Source organism: Myotis brandtii, unplaced genomic scaffold, assembly GCF_000412655.1.
Source record: "Myotis brandtii unplaced genomic scaffold, ASM41265v1 scaffold240, whole genome shotgun sequence".
Taxonomy (NCBI): Eukaryota; Metazoa; Chordata; class Mammalia; order Chiroptera; family Vespertilionidae; genus Myotis; species Myotis brandtii.
Window position 1 is genome coordinate 5769523 of NW_005359064.1, and position 13442 is coordinate 5782964.

At 41.6% G+C, this 13442-nt stretch overlaps 1 protein-coding gene across 1 annotated transcript in view; it reads right to left on the reverse strand.

The window, feature by feature from the left end:
* RUVBL1 (RuvB-like AAA ATPase 1) overlaps positions 1–13442 on the reverse strand; it is a 36593-nt gene that overhangs the window by 22896 nt on the left and 255 nt on the right. The window contains 3 exon segments of the mRNA XM_005866955.2: positions 950–1101; positions 7350–7482; positions 9790–9878. Coding sequence (XP_005867017.1) covers positions 950–1101; positions 7350–7482; positions 9790–9878 — 374 coding nt within the window.

A 13442-nucleotide genomic window follows, 5' to 3' on the forward strand; every position in this document is an offset into this window, starting at 1 on the left:
CTCCTTTTTACTCTCTCTAAAAATCAATGGAAAAAATATCCTCAGGTGAGGATTAACAACAAAATAATAATAATAATAATAATAATAATAAAGCAAAGCCTACAATCTAAATTGCTCCATTTCTCTAACTGAAAGCTCTGACAATAACATCAAAAGCTACCACTTCTTAGGTAACTAGGTGCCACATCCAAAGCTACAACTTTTATCCTTAAAAGAACTCCGCGAGATAGGCAATTTTTTATTCCCATTTAACAGATAAAGTCACTTCCCAAAGGTCATACCATTATCAGCAGCAGAGCCAAAATTCCCTTTCAGACTAACTCCAAAATCCATGCTCTTCCCACCAGGCACCCCTGTTGCCAGCATCCTCAAGGTTTATAGGACAGGGGTCTGAGGGCCTTCTAGGGCCTCCCACAGTGCCAGCACTATGGCTTCTCTACGAAGCCCTGGCCTAAGCAGAACCAACCACTGAAGTACCCCAGGTTTCTAGGTCCTGACATATACCTGCAGTATTTGGTCTCTTGAAGGCAACTCATCATCCATTCTCCAACTCTTACCAAATTATTTAATGCCATTGCTTTTTATAAGCATGAGCACGGTAACTGAAAAAGTAATGCCCACGTACAGAGAGTAGCCCAGGGCTCTGACAAATGGTCATAACATAAATAGGTGGCAGAAGGTATACTCGACCAGCCACGCAGCTCATGTTTCAACACATACAATTTCCTTAGAGTAAATAAGAAAAAGCTATCTTTATTAAGTCCCCTGTGTACTGGCCCTATACTTGTTACTGCTCTATATACATAACATCTTCAGATGGCCCTGTGATAATCATCACAACAGTGCACAGACAAGGGAACTGGAACACAGGTTATAACACTTGCCCAAGGCCACACAGTGCTGAGAGATTCTAAGGCAAGAGAAAAAGAGTCCACAAACATGTACTCACTTTCAGTTGTTTGGTTCCTTTGGCTGTTTTGAGTCCTATGATTACATGACTAATGGTTTTACCATACCCTCCCATGGGGTTCTCTGTCTCACACGGAGTTAGCTCTGTGACTTCACCTTCATAAACCTCCTTGGTTTCCTTTATCCGCAGCCCTGGAAGAGATGGCAGAGGAACTCTGGTCAGAGCAGAATTTTCTTACTCCCTAACAACTTCTATTGCCAAAAAACTTCCATGTCACAAGAACTGACTAGTCAACCTTACTGACGTACATTCAAGGGTGTACTCCTGGGTAGAAAAGCACCACAAACACAAATATAACAGAATGCAGAAAAACAACTGTATTTCAGCCTTTCAAAGGGACTTCCTCGATTCTAATCTAGAACTAAACAGACAAGCTATAATTCTCAAAATTGTTTCAGATATCTGCTACATGTTCAAGGGGTGACAACAATGAAATACTACTCTATAACCTCCAGAATCACTAAAATTAAAGGCTGGTAATACCAAGAGTTGGTGAGGATGCAGAACAACAGGAAGGTTACACTGCTACTGGGAGTGTAAACTGGTATAAATACTTTAAGAACAACATGGTATTATCTCTCTTTTTTAAAAAATATATTTTATTGATTTTTTACAGAGAGGAAGAGAGAGGGATAGAGAGTTAGAAACATCGATGAGAGAGAAACATCGATCAGCTGCCTCCTGCACGACTCCTGCTGGGGATGTGCTTGCAACCCAGGTACATGCCCTTGACTGGAATCGAACCTGGGACCCTTCAGTCCGCAGGCCAACGCTCTATCCGCTGAGCCAAACTGGTCAGGGCTGGTATTATCTCTTAAAGTTGAATATCCTATGATTCTGCAATTCAACTCCTAGGTATATACTCACTAGACATGAGTGCACATGTGCACCAAGGGATACAGCCAGTAGTAGTCATAAAAGCATTGTTCTTAATTGCCAAACCCTGAGAAAACTCCACTGTCTGTAAACAGTGGAAGAGACAACTGAATTGTGGTTTACTCATACAACAGAATATCACAACGCAATGAAAAAGAATTATGACCACATGCAACAACATGGATGGATCTCAAACATAACTTTGTGGGAAAGAAGCCAAATGTGGCAGAATATATACTGCAAAATTGCATTCGAGGTTTAAAAACACGTACAACTACACTATAATGTTAGATTCAAGGCAGTCATTAATTTGACAAGGAAAGAAAGGATGGAGATAGAGGAGGACACAAACTACACTTTAGGGTATTGGCAATATTATTTTTCTTGACTGGGTGGGTTGTTAATTTATGATAACCCACTGAGCTCTATATTTATGATACATGTACTTTTCTGTATGTCTGCACAAAAGTCACCTTAAAATACTTAAATAAATAATATTCTATTAGTGGGACCTGGTAAAGAAGAACACTGATGGCTTAAGTTTAGGAAACACTGCTCTAAGCCTTAGCTGGAGTCTACAGTCATGGTTCTTACCTTTTAGAATCACCTGACGAGCTTCTACAATTCCTTATACCCTGGCCACACTCAGAGCACTTACCTCCGAATCTCAGGGGTTGGGACCCTGCCATTATTATTAGTTTAAAGCTCCCCAGATGACCCCAATGTATAGCCACAGCTGAGAACCACTCATCTAAAGAATAATGAACTGTTTTACTCAAAATGTGAGACTTAAACTACTTCTGATGGCAGGAAGCCCTGATATGGTCTGGGTGTCCTCACCATGGAGCCACCTCTGTTCTGATATGGGAATACCCAATGGCAAAAAAAAACAACAACACTGCCAGTGGTGTCAATTACTTCCCACTTTTAAATGTGGTCATTATCTTAACATTGGGTCCGCTGACTTCTTTCCCTAGAAACCCAATTTGGGCAAAAACTCTCTCAGATATTCAAGTAAGGAAACGTTTTATTCTACCTTCACTCAATCTGATAGCCTACAAATGGAAGTTTTGGAATAGCCCCAAAATAGAGGTTGCATTTCATTTTTGCCTCACCAAATTCTTAGTTCCTGAACACCATGACAAAATTTTCTAAATAAAATGAACGTATCAGAAGATTGTGACAGGGGACTCTTTCCCCCTCCCCACGTAGGAGTCTGTGCTGTGAGATTCTTTCCCCCTCCCCATGTGGGAGTCTGTACTTGTTCTTCAATAAAATTCCCCCTTTACTTAAAAAAAAAAAAATTGTGACAAACTTGGAAAATTCTGTACTTTTTAAATAAAATTTTGATTTTTTTTTTTAAATCCTCATGGAGGACATGATTTTTTTATTGATTTCAGAGAGAGAGGAAGAGAGAGGAGAGAGGGGAGAGGGAGAGAGAGAGAGAGAGAGAGAGAGAGAGAAAGAGAGAAGAGAGAGGAGAGAGAGAGGGAGAGAGAAAGAAAGAAATGTGAAAGAGAAATAGTGACTGGTCACCTCCCGTACGTGCCCTGACTGGGGATCGAACCTACAACCTAGGTATGTGCCCTGTCTGGGAATCAAACTCAACCTTTTGTTGCACTGGATGATGATCTAATCAACTGAGTCACTTGGCCAGGGTTGAACTTTGATTTTTTAATTCAAAACCTTTACATCCCAGAGATAAAGTCCTCCAAACGGAAGTTTTCCTATATTTGCGGTTAGACGACTATGACATGAAATTCCTCAAGTGGGGGAAAGGCATTCCCATCTCTCACTAGTTCCATATTTGTTTAGAAGTTGCTCTGTGCTGACAAGCAGACAGGGGATATGGTTGACAGACAATGAAACAGGCTGTTAGCCAGGAAAGGGACTGAGCTGGCACTATCTCTGGCAACAACAACGCAAATGACACAGGTTTCATCTGCTGGCTCAGGTTTCTAAATCCCTGACAGGGACCTTCATCACATCAAGGAAATAGCACAGACTCCTTGCTTTTTATTTCTGGTCAGCTTACAGCTTTCTCCCACCCCCACTGTCAACATCACAGAAACTCAAAGGCAGAGAAAGATGGGCAGGGTTCCTTTTTGAAGATTGTCAATGACCTGCCTTTTTATTCGGTGGCAGGATCAAGAAATTTCTCTTCACTTGGCTGCCATCAAAAGAACTGTGTTGCTCTCCTCCCCCCAAAAAAGGGCAAATCACAAAACTGATGCCTAGGAAATTTATCTTTTCAAAGTTAAAGCATTTAAATTACCTTTAAGCAACCTAAACACATACACTCACGTAAAGGTCAGTTTTGTCAGATTTTATCAATGTCAGTAAAATATTTTTCAAATTTGTAAAAATGCATTTTATTAGTACACATATTTGAACCAGTTGTAACATCTTACAGATTATCTCATTAAATAATGAGTTAAATAAAATCTATGACACATGTTCATTAAATTCTTTAAAAGTTCTCAAAAGATTTGAAACCTATGGCATCATAAGATTCACTGAATGCCTTTCAACACTTCATGTAATAACACAAGCTAAACCTTACAAATACAAATGTTGCTAAAAAAGCCAGACACACCCGGCTGGTGTGGCTCAGTGGTTGAGTGTCAACCTATGAACCAGGTGGTCACAGTTTGATTCCTGGTCAGGGCACATGCCCGATTGTGGGCTCGATCCCTAGTGTGGGGCCTGCAGGAGGCAGCGATCAACGATTCTCTCTCATCATTGATGTTTACTCTCTCTCTCTTCCTCTCCCTTCCTCTCTGAAATCAATGAAAATATATTAAATAAATAAATAATTAATTAATTAAAAAGTCCACATTCCACCCTGGCCACGTGGCTCACTTGGTTGGAGCATCATCCTGTACACCCAAAAAGTTGCGGGTTCAATCCCTAGTCGGGGTGCCTATTCAAGGCAACCAATCAATGTTTCTCTCTTACATTGATGTTTCTCTCTCCCCCTCTTCCTTCCTTTCTCTTTAAAATCAATAAAAACATATCCTTGGGTGAGGATTGGAAAAAAAAAAAAGGTCCATATTCCAAATAACACAAAGCAGCCTACAGATACAGTTCACAGTGTCTCTGGTCTAAAGCAAGAGTCCCAAACTCCAGGCTTACTTAGACCTGGCAAGGACCATTAAGAAGCAGAGCAAGCCTCACAGAGACGGGGGCAAGCTGGAGTGCAAGCCTGCTCTGAACAGGAGAGGACCCACTTAGCTTTGACCGACTGCTGCCTGGTGGAAATGAAAGCTTCTTTCAAGCCAGAAAGAAGGATTTAATATGACATCTCTCAATCTCTAAATACTGGCAACTACATAACTCAAATTTTATTTTTAAAAACACTGTATAAATCAAACAGAATATGTCTATTTCCAGACACAGACCAAGGGCTATCTTATTTTAGCTAACGGTTGTCTTCTCTCTGCTTTAAAGTCCACTCCCTTCTCTCACTCACAAATACTTCACTGAGCACCTACTGTGTGTCAGCAACTGGGGCAACCTTTGTTGCCCCCTATATCTATAGTAGACATTTAATGAATGTCCAATCTGTTCCTTCCCATACCTTCCCAACTCCCAAAATGACAAAGCTGGGAGAAGAGGTGACATCCTTGCCTCTTTCTTTCAGCCCCAACACCTAATCCTTCAGGAAATCCTGTCAGCTCTATCATCCAGCTATACCCCAAATCCAACCATTTATCACCTCTACCATCACCACCCTTGCTGAAAGCTATCACCATCTCTTTCTCAGACGACTTATGATCTATTTGTACCCTCGCCCTCTTTACTGTCTACTCTATACCCCAGCCAGAGATTCTTATAAAACCAAAACTATTCTCCAATTACTTCTCCTTTCACTCAGCAAAAAAGCCAAAGCCCTAACCATGGCCTAAGGCCCTATAGGATCTTACCCCCAAACCAGACTTTAGCTGTTCTGAGGCAAGGATCCTGGGCTAGACAAATCTATTCTTGCTTAAACTTTCATATTTTCCTTGAAATTTTTAAAAATAATTTCTTGTTTTAAAAAACATATTTTTATTAACTTTAGAGAGAGGGAGAGAGAAATATCAATATCAGAGAGAAACATCAATCGGTTGCCTCCTACAGACACCCTGACCAGGGATTGTACCTGCAACCTGGGTATGTGCCTTCACTGTCAATCAAACTGGGGAACTTTTGGTACACGGGAAGATGCTCAACCAACTGAACCACACCAGTCAGGGCTCCTTGAATTTTTTTTAATTAGTAAACTTCCTTTTCCAGAATATTTATCTTTGACAAGCAAAAGGACTGAAAAATGGTGCAGGCACTGACAAGTGTTCATAACCCATGATGACTCAGCAATTAACTATATCCTAGAGACAGACTCCCACATTTGCAGAAACATTAAATATTTCTTAACAGTTTAAAAGGAATAAACTCTTTCTACAAGTAGATGTGAGAGAAGCTGAGATTTTCCCAGAGGTAGGCCAGAAGAAATAAGGACAGGAGCCTGCCCCACAAGTCCTAGCTGGCAAGAGGAAAACATTCGGGAGAGAGGTCATTCTCTCCTCACAGCAGCTCTTCAAAGCATGGACCCTAGAATCAGACAAATGAGGTTAAAACTAGAGCTCTGCTTCTTCCTAGCTGGGTCACTATGGACAAGCTATTGAACTTTCTGAGTCTGTTTTATAAGATGCTAAATGAGACGGAGAGGTTCCTCTCGGCAGGGGGAAAGGCTCTCATCAATGCAGGAGCCCGGCACATAACAAACACTCCACATGGTAGCTCCAAGCCCTGCGAGATTGGCACTACCAGCCTCAAAGCTCTGCCAGTGACCAAATAGTATCATCACTCTCTGACAGACCACAGTTCTTCTGGCTCAACATCCAGAACCAGGGGCTTTCTGGCAGCATGACACACAATTCTTTTGGCTTAAGTCCAAAACCTTTCCAGTGGAAAGTCATCTCTAAAAACATAAAAAGGCTTCTAGGAAAATCTGACTGGTTTCTTTCTTTTTTTTTTTAAGTACTTTTTTCTTTAAATATGTTTTTATTGATTTTTTAGAGAGAAAGAAACATACATGTAAGAGAGACAGAAACATTGATTGGTTGCCTCCCATACACATCCCAACTGGGGACCGATACCATAACCTGGGCTTGTACCCTGACTGGCAATCAAACTGGCGACCTTTCGGTGTATGGGACTATGCTCAACCAACTGAGCCACACCGGCCAGGGCCTGACTTGTTTCTTAAAAATCACTTTATAGCCACATTTATTTTGTCAGGCTAAGAACCCCAGCCCCATAGCTAGGGCCCACGTTTGTTGCTTGTTAAAGCACCTCAATTAGAAAGTTGGGTTTTTGTTTTATTTGCAAGATAACACTAATGGTGTCAAAAGAAAAAGAGCAGTACAACAAATACAAATCATAAAGTCTTTTTCACAACCAGGAGGCTTTAGTGCACCGTGCATGTGAGAACTCTTCCTCCCACAAACATGATACTCACCAATGGCCCTGCGGAAGTTCTCCATCAGCACTTCTGTCTTCTTGATCTCCGTAGAGTAAACTTCACTCCCCACCATGGGGCAGAAAGGCACCTTACTACCCAGCTCCTGAGCAATAGCGAGAGCTAGAGCTGTCTACAGAAAACAATGAAAATGTACTTCTTTTACTTCTTGAAAATATGATCATTCAGAGACATACGTTATTAAAAAAAGTTATAACCAGAAACTGAAAATCTAGTCTAGTCTTAACATCAATAGGCATGTTTCACACAATAAATGTTTGATGACTCTTCTGTATTTATAATCTAAATGGCATTTTTAATCATCCCTATAATTACAAGTTATCATTCATTGAGACCCAGTGCAGGCCCAACTCTAAGTGCTTCACATGACCTCCCACTCACCCTATGAATTAGATACTACTACTACCACCACTTTACAAATGAGGAAACTGAAATACAGAGAGATTAAATAACATATCCTAGGTACCATAATCTAGAAAATGGAGGAGGGGGCACTTAAATGCTGGTAGCAGGGTTACAGAGATCATATTCCCATCATAATTAGTATAGTCTTCCAAAACTGTTCCCTCAGTATTAAAACAGGGTCCTGACCTAATCACTCAGAACACCACTACTGGATCTTTGAGATAACTGCTGCTTGTTTATACAGGTACAGGAAGACAACCCACCGGAAATCAATAAATTACATGATGTTCACTTTATATTAAGTGGCCCACACATAATGAACACGAGGTCAGGTTCTGAAGCTATGAACAGGTCTTAAATTATCCGTGAACATGCCCTAGTAAAACTACAGGTTGATTTTTAGCCAGATAACCACAGTTGTCAGATGCTGAACAGAAGCAGACTTAACAGATGTATGGTCAAACATCAAGCAGCAAAAGCCAGTCTCCTAAAGCTGGTACAGGACTGAGAAGTGCCGTGACCTTTTAATGCCATTTCATCTTTCCTCAACAAGAGTCTGAGTAAGGTCAGTTCCCAAGGTGTATGGGCTAAGGAAGAAAACAAGCTTGGTGTTGAAGAACAACAAAGTGACTCTATCTCTCCTTTTTTTTTTTTTAAATATATTTTTATTGATTTCAGAGAGGAAGGGAGAGAGAGATAGAAACATCAATGATGAGATAATCACTGATTGTCTGCCTCCTGCACACCCCCTACTGGGGATTGAGCCCACAACCTGGGCATGTGCCCTTGACTAGAATTGAACCCAGGACCCTTCAGTCTGCAGGCCAACGCTCTATCCACTGAGCCAAAATGGCCAGGGCAACAAAGTGGCTCTCTGAGACAGTGTTATAAAATTGGCCCAGTGAAAGTTCTGCTTAGATTTTCTTTTCAATACTCCTTTGGTGATAGTTTTTGAGACACTAGAATCCTCTAGAGCAGCGGTTCTCAACCTGTGGGTCGCGACCCTCTGGGGGTTGAACGACCCTTTCACAGGGGTCGCCTAAGACCATCGGAAAACACATATATAATTACATATTATTTTTGTGATTAATCACTATGGTTTAATTATGTTCAATTTGTAACAATGAAATCGGGGGTCACCACAACACGAGGAACTGTATTAAAGGGTCGCGCCATTAGGAAGGTTGAGAACCTCTGCTCTAGAGAATCAGCATACAGTGTAGCCCAAAAAGCAGTGGCCCGAGCAGCCTATTTTCCTCTACCAAGAGGTCGTTTCAAAGAACCAGGGCTGACTGGGGACTCTGGGGTGTTTCAAATATCTAGCCAGTCCCTTTATGGATTCCAACAAGCCATACTGCCTCCTCTGACTGAAAGGCCCCTTTCTTCCCGGCAAAGCCAATCTTCTCCCCACTCTGCAGGGCTAATGTCAAGATCAACGCTTCCAGCTTTACCAGCCCTCAGTGCTGCCTCCTACTCACCTTCCAGCTGCATTTAAGATCAATCAATACCATGCAGCTTAGTGTTCAACTAAAGCATTTTGTGCTGTCATGGTTTCCTCTCTCTGCCCTGAAAGCCCCTTGAAGATAAAAATCATGTCTCCAATTCCTATATTCTACCCCCCCCCCCCCATCTCTCACACAGCCAGAGGAGTACTAGGTAAAGTTAGCATTCAGAAAAATGCTTGCTGAGTGGTTTTCTTCCCTCCTCAAGTAAGATGTCACTGTGAAGATTCTATGAAGCCCTAGGCAAACAGAAATGTATTTCCAAAGCAAAGGAGCCTTGAAAGAGATAGGAGACAAATTCCAGAGACAATGAGACCCCTCCACAGACTTCATTCTCTCTTCTCTGGAGGTAGTCCAGGATAATCTGGATTTTAGAAACTCAATTGTACTATTGCACATTAGTTTTTAAAAACATACATCTAACCAAATTAGCTAAAAAAGACTAAGACAAAAGATTAATTTGGCTTAGACACTAAGTTCATTCTCTTGGGTAGATTAAAAAAAATGAGTACCTTGCCAGTTCCAGGAGGTCCTGCCAACAAGACAGCTCTTCCAGCCATTTTCTTGCTTTTGATTAATTCTACTATCACACCACATGCCTAGACACCACAATGGAGATAATAAATCAGCATTAAAATGTTCCACGAGGGGAAAAGTCCAGTCTCTGGTCCAAACAATTCACATACTCATTCAACTAACACTGAGTGTCAATACACTGCAGGCGCTGTTCTAGGTGCTGGAGGCAATGGAGGGCAAAACAGAAAAGCCCTGTGCTCATGGAGCTCCTATTCCAGGGGCAGAGACCATCACAAAAACATTGTAGATCACCACCATGAAGAAAAAAGGGTAATGACAGAGCCAGTGTCTGAGGCACAGGTTATAGAGTGATCTGGGAAGGCCTCTTTGATGACAATATATTTGATATATTGCAAAGTTCTAGGCATATCTGGGCAGGAGTCAGTGTTGCATTCAAAGGAAACAGCATGCCCACGGGACAGAAAGGCTACAGTGACCAAAGTACAGGGAATAAGGAGCATCAGTAGATGAGGTTGAAGAGGCAGGCAGGGGCCAGAACGCAGAACAGAATTCTAGTGTCCACATTAAAGTTTGGATCTTATACTACTTGTAATGGGAAGCTACTGAAAAGGTCTTAGGCTATGTGTCATGTTATGATGATTTGTTTTTAAAAGATTTTCATGGCTGCTGTGTAGAGAATAGACAGTAGCAGTGCAAATGGGAGCAGTGACATTTAGCCTGGGGACCAGATATAGACTCCAGGAGCCCACACACTTCCTGAAATTGAAAATTAATTGGAAACAAAATTATGCTTATGTGTTCACATGTGCATTTTTTGATTCACAGCTTTGATCAGATTCCCTAATTAACCCACTAAGGGTTAAGAATCAATGACATACACTACTAGTTGGTATCAGTTAACTATCCCAGGATCCTGCAAAAAATGCTGCAGGTGAGGTTAAACCTGTGGCATCATAAGATTTACTGAATGCCTTCAAATTCTCAAGATCAAATTCCTTGCCTTAGCTCTTCTCTGGGCAGTGACAACACTGTACACTATTGACAGGGTCTTGTGAATACATCTTATCTTCTGTACCACTATTCCCCTTAGACTGTGGAGAGTACCTTGGTACCACACTTAAGACAGCCCCTCAAAACTGTGGATTCAAGAATGTGTGTAGATGTACTATATTCCATTTCTGACTCACCTGGAAAAGCACAGTGCTCTTAATATAGCCTACAAGCTATTTTTCAGATGCTGCATCTCTAAAAGAAACAACCATTATGGTCTTTCTATAGAGCTTTATATCATAATCCTCAGCATTAAAAGCCTTTGGGAAACTCAAAAGAGGTAGAAGAGACTTTCCAAACCTTGGATATGTACTCTTATTCACAGACTAGGACAGCCGTGGGCAAACTACGGCCTGCGGGCCGGATCCGGCCGTTTGAAATGAATAAAACTAAAAAAAAAAAAAAAAAAAAGACCGTACCCTTTTATGTAATGATGTTTACTTTGAATTTATATTAGTTCACACAAACACTCCATCCATGCTTTTGTTCCGGCCCTCCGGTCCAGTTTAAGAACCCATTGTGGCCCTCGAGTCAAAAAGTTTGCCCACCCCTGGACTAGGACCTCTTCCATTTACTCTTCCTTAGTTTAAGTTCCAACTTCTCTCCAGTAAGGTGTGTTCAGTGAATACTAAAATTTAAAAAGTAAAAATTGGAAGGGCCTTTAAAAGATACCTAGTTAAACTCTCTCCTTTTTTTCAGATGAGGATATTAAGCACCTGCAAGAAGGCTGAGGTGACCAGGCATACAAGGATCTGGTAGCTGAGTTGGGATGCCTATTAATTCAATAAATACTGGGCCCCTATAATGAGTACTTAATAATATTACTGGTCTCTAGCCTCAGGAAGCCCATAGTTGTACAGAGGCTTATAGCATCAAAGTTAAGAGCACAGATTCTAGATTCAATAGACTTGGATTTAAACCCTGGCTCTACCACTACCAGCCGGGTGACATTGGGCCTACCTACCTAAACTCTGTGAACCACAATTTCCTTATCTGACAACAGAGTTCATAACAGCGGCACACATGCTAAACGATTTAAGGGTAAAGTGTGCTATTGTCTGCAACTTACTTTGAAATGCAAAAGTGGATTGGTAGATTGATAAATGAACGGATATATGATAAAGCAACAGAATAAAATGTTAATTGTAGAATTTAGGCACACGGGTATTCACTATACAAGTCTTACAACTTTTTTGTATGTCTGAAAGGTGTCATGGTAAAGTGGGGGAGAGACAATTATTAGGGTGGAGGGGAAAACAAGACAATGGAGATAAAGCTGCTTAGTACAGTGCTTGGCTAACTCAACCAATGTTAGCCATTTGCAGTAGCAGGTCCTTAGTAAGCAGAAGCTGTACAAAGAGAAATCTGAAAAGCACCTTGATCATGTCAACATTGCCTTTTTGAAAAGACGATGCTCAAAAAGGAAGCCAGCGGCTTTTCTTTGGCCCTTTCTATTAGCACAATCAGGCTATGAGGAAACAATCTCAATCTCATATTAAGGTTTCTGTAGCTGCTAAACCACAGCAAGGCCAAGGGGCATGAATCTGACCCTAGAGCACAAACGGACAGGTGGATGTAATGACATACCAGTGATGGCGAACCTATGACACGCGTGTCAGAGGTGACACGCGAACTCATTTTTTTGGTTGATTTTTCTTTGTTAAATGGCATTTAAATATATAAAATAAATATCAAAAATATAAGTCTTTGTTTTACTATGGTTGCAAATATCAAAAAATTCCTATATGTGACACGGCACCAGAGTTAAGTTAGGGTTTTTCAAAATGCTGACACGCCGAGCTCAAAAGGTTCGCCATCACTGACATAGACAGTACTAAACTGGGAGTCAGAATGACACGTAGGTACAAACCCCAGCATTACACTTACTAAACTGAGTGGCAAGTGGATAGGTGAAGTGACCTCTCTCTCACCCTCAATTTTTTTAATCTTCAAAAATAATAATACAAAGAGCTCAAACAGTTCTGTGATTATAATGTAGGTGACAGAACTTGACGTCACTGCCACTTAAAAAAAGTGGATTGAATTGGAATGGTCAAAAGGATGCTGGGAGTGTAGGTAAACAGATTGCTCCTCCCTGTAACTCTCACTTCCCTCCTTCGGCTCCCGGGCCCTGGGAATCACAGTAAGCTTTTTAAGGCTGATCACTCCCCTACTTTAAAATACTCACAGCCCCCTACCGCACTGACAAAAATCCAAATTTCTTATCACAGCCGGCAAAGCCCCGCAGGAAGTGGCCCCAACAAAATGTGATAATTATTTTCTTTACTGGTTTACTAGTAAATGTCTATCGTCTGTCTCTTACCACACTAAAATGGAAGCTCCATGAGAGCAGAGACCTGATTTACCTTGCTCCCCGCGAACAGAGCATGGCAGGGAGGGGGGTTCACTCAAGATTTGTGGTCAAGGAGGTGAAGCAAGCAGTCAACCTCTGTCACCCGCTCTGCTGGACCGGCCCCCTCCCGTCCCAGCGAGGTGCCTCCTCGCCGCGCCCCACAATCGACTTTCACTGCCCTGAGGAAACTGCAGCGGGACACCCCGGCTCCTCGCCACTGCGGCC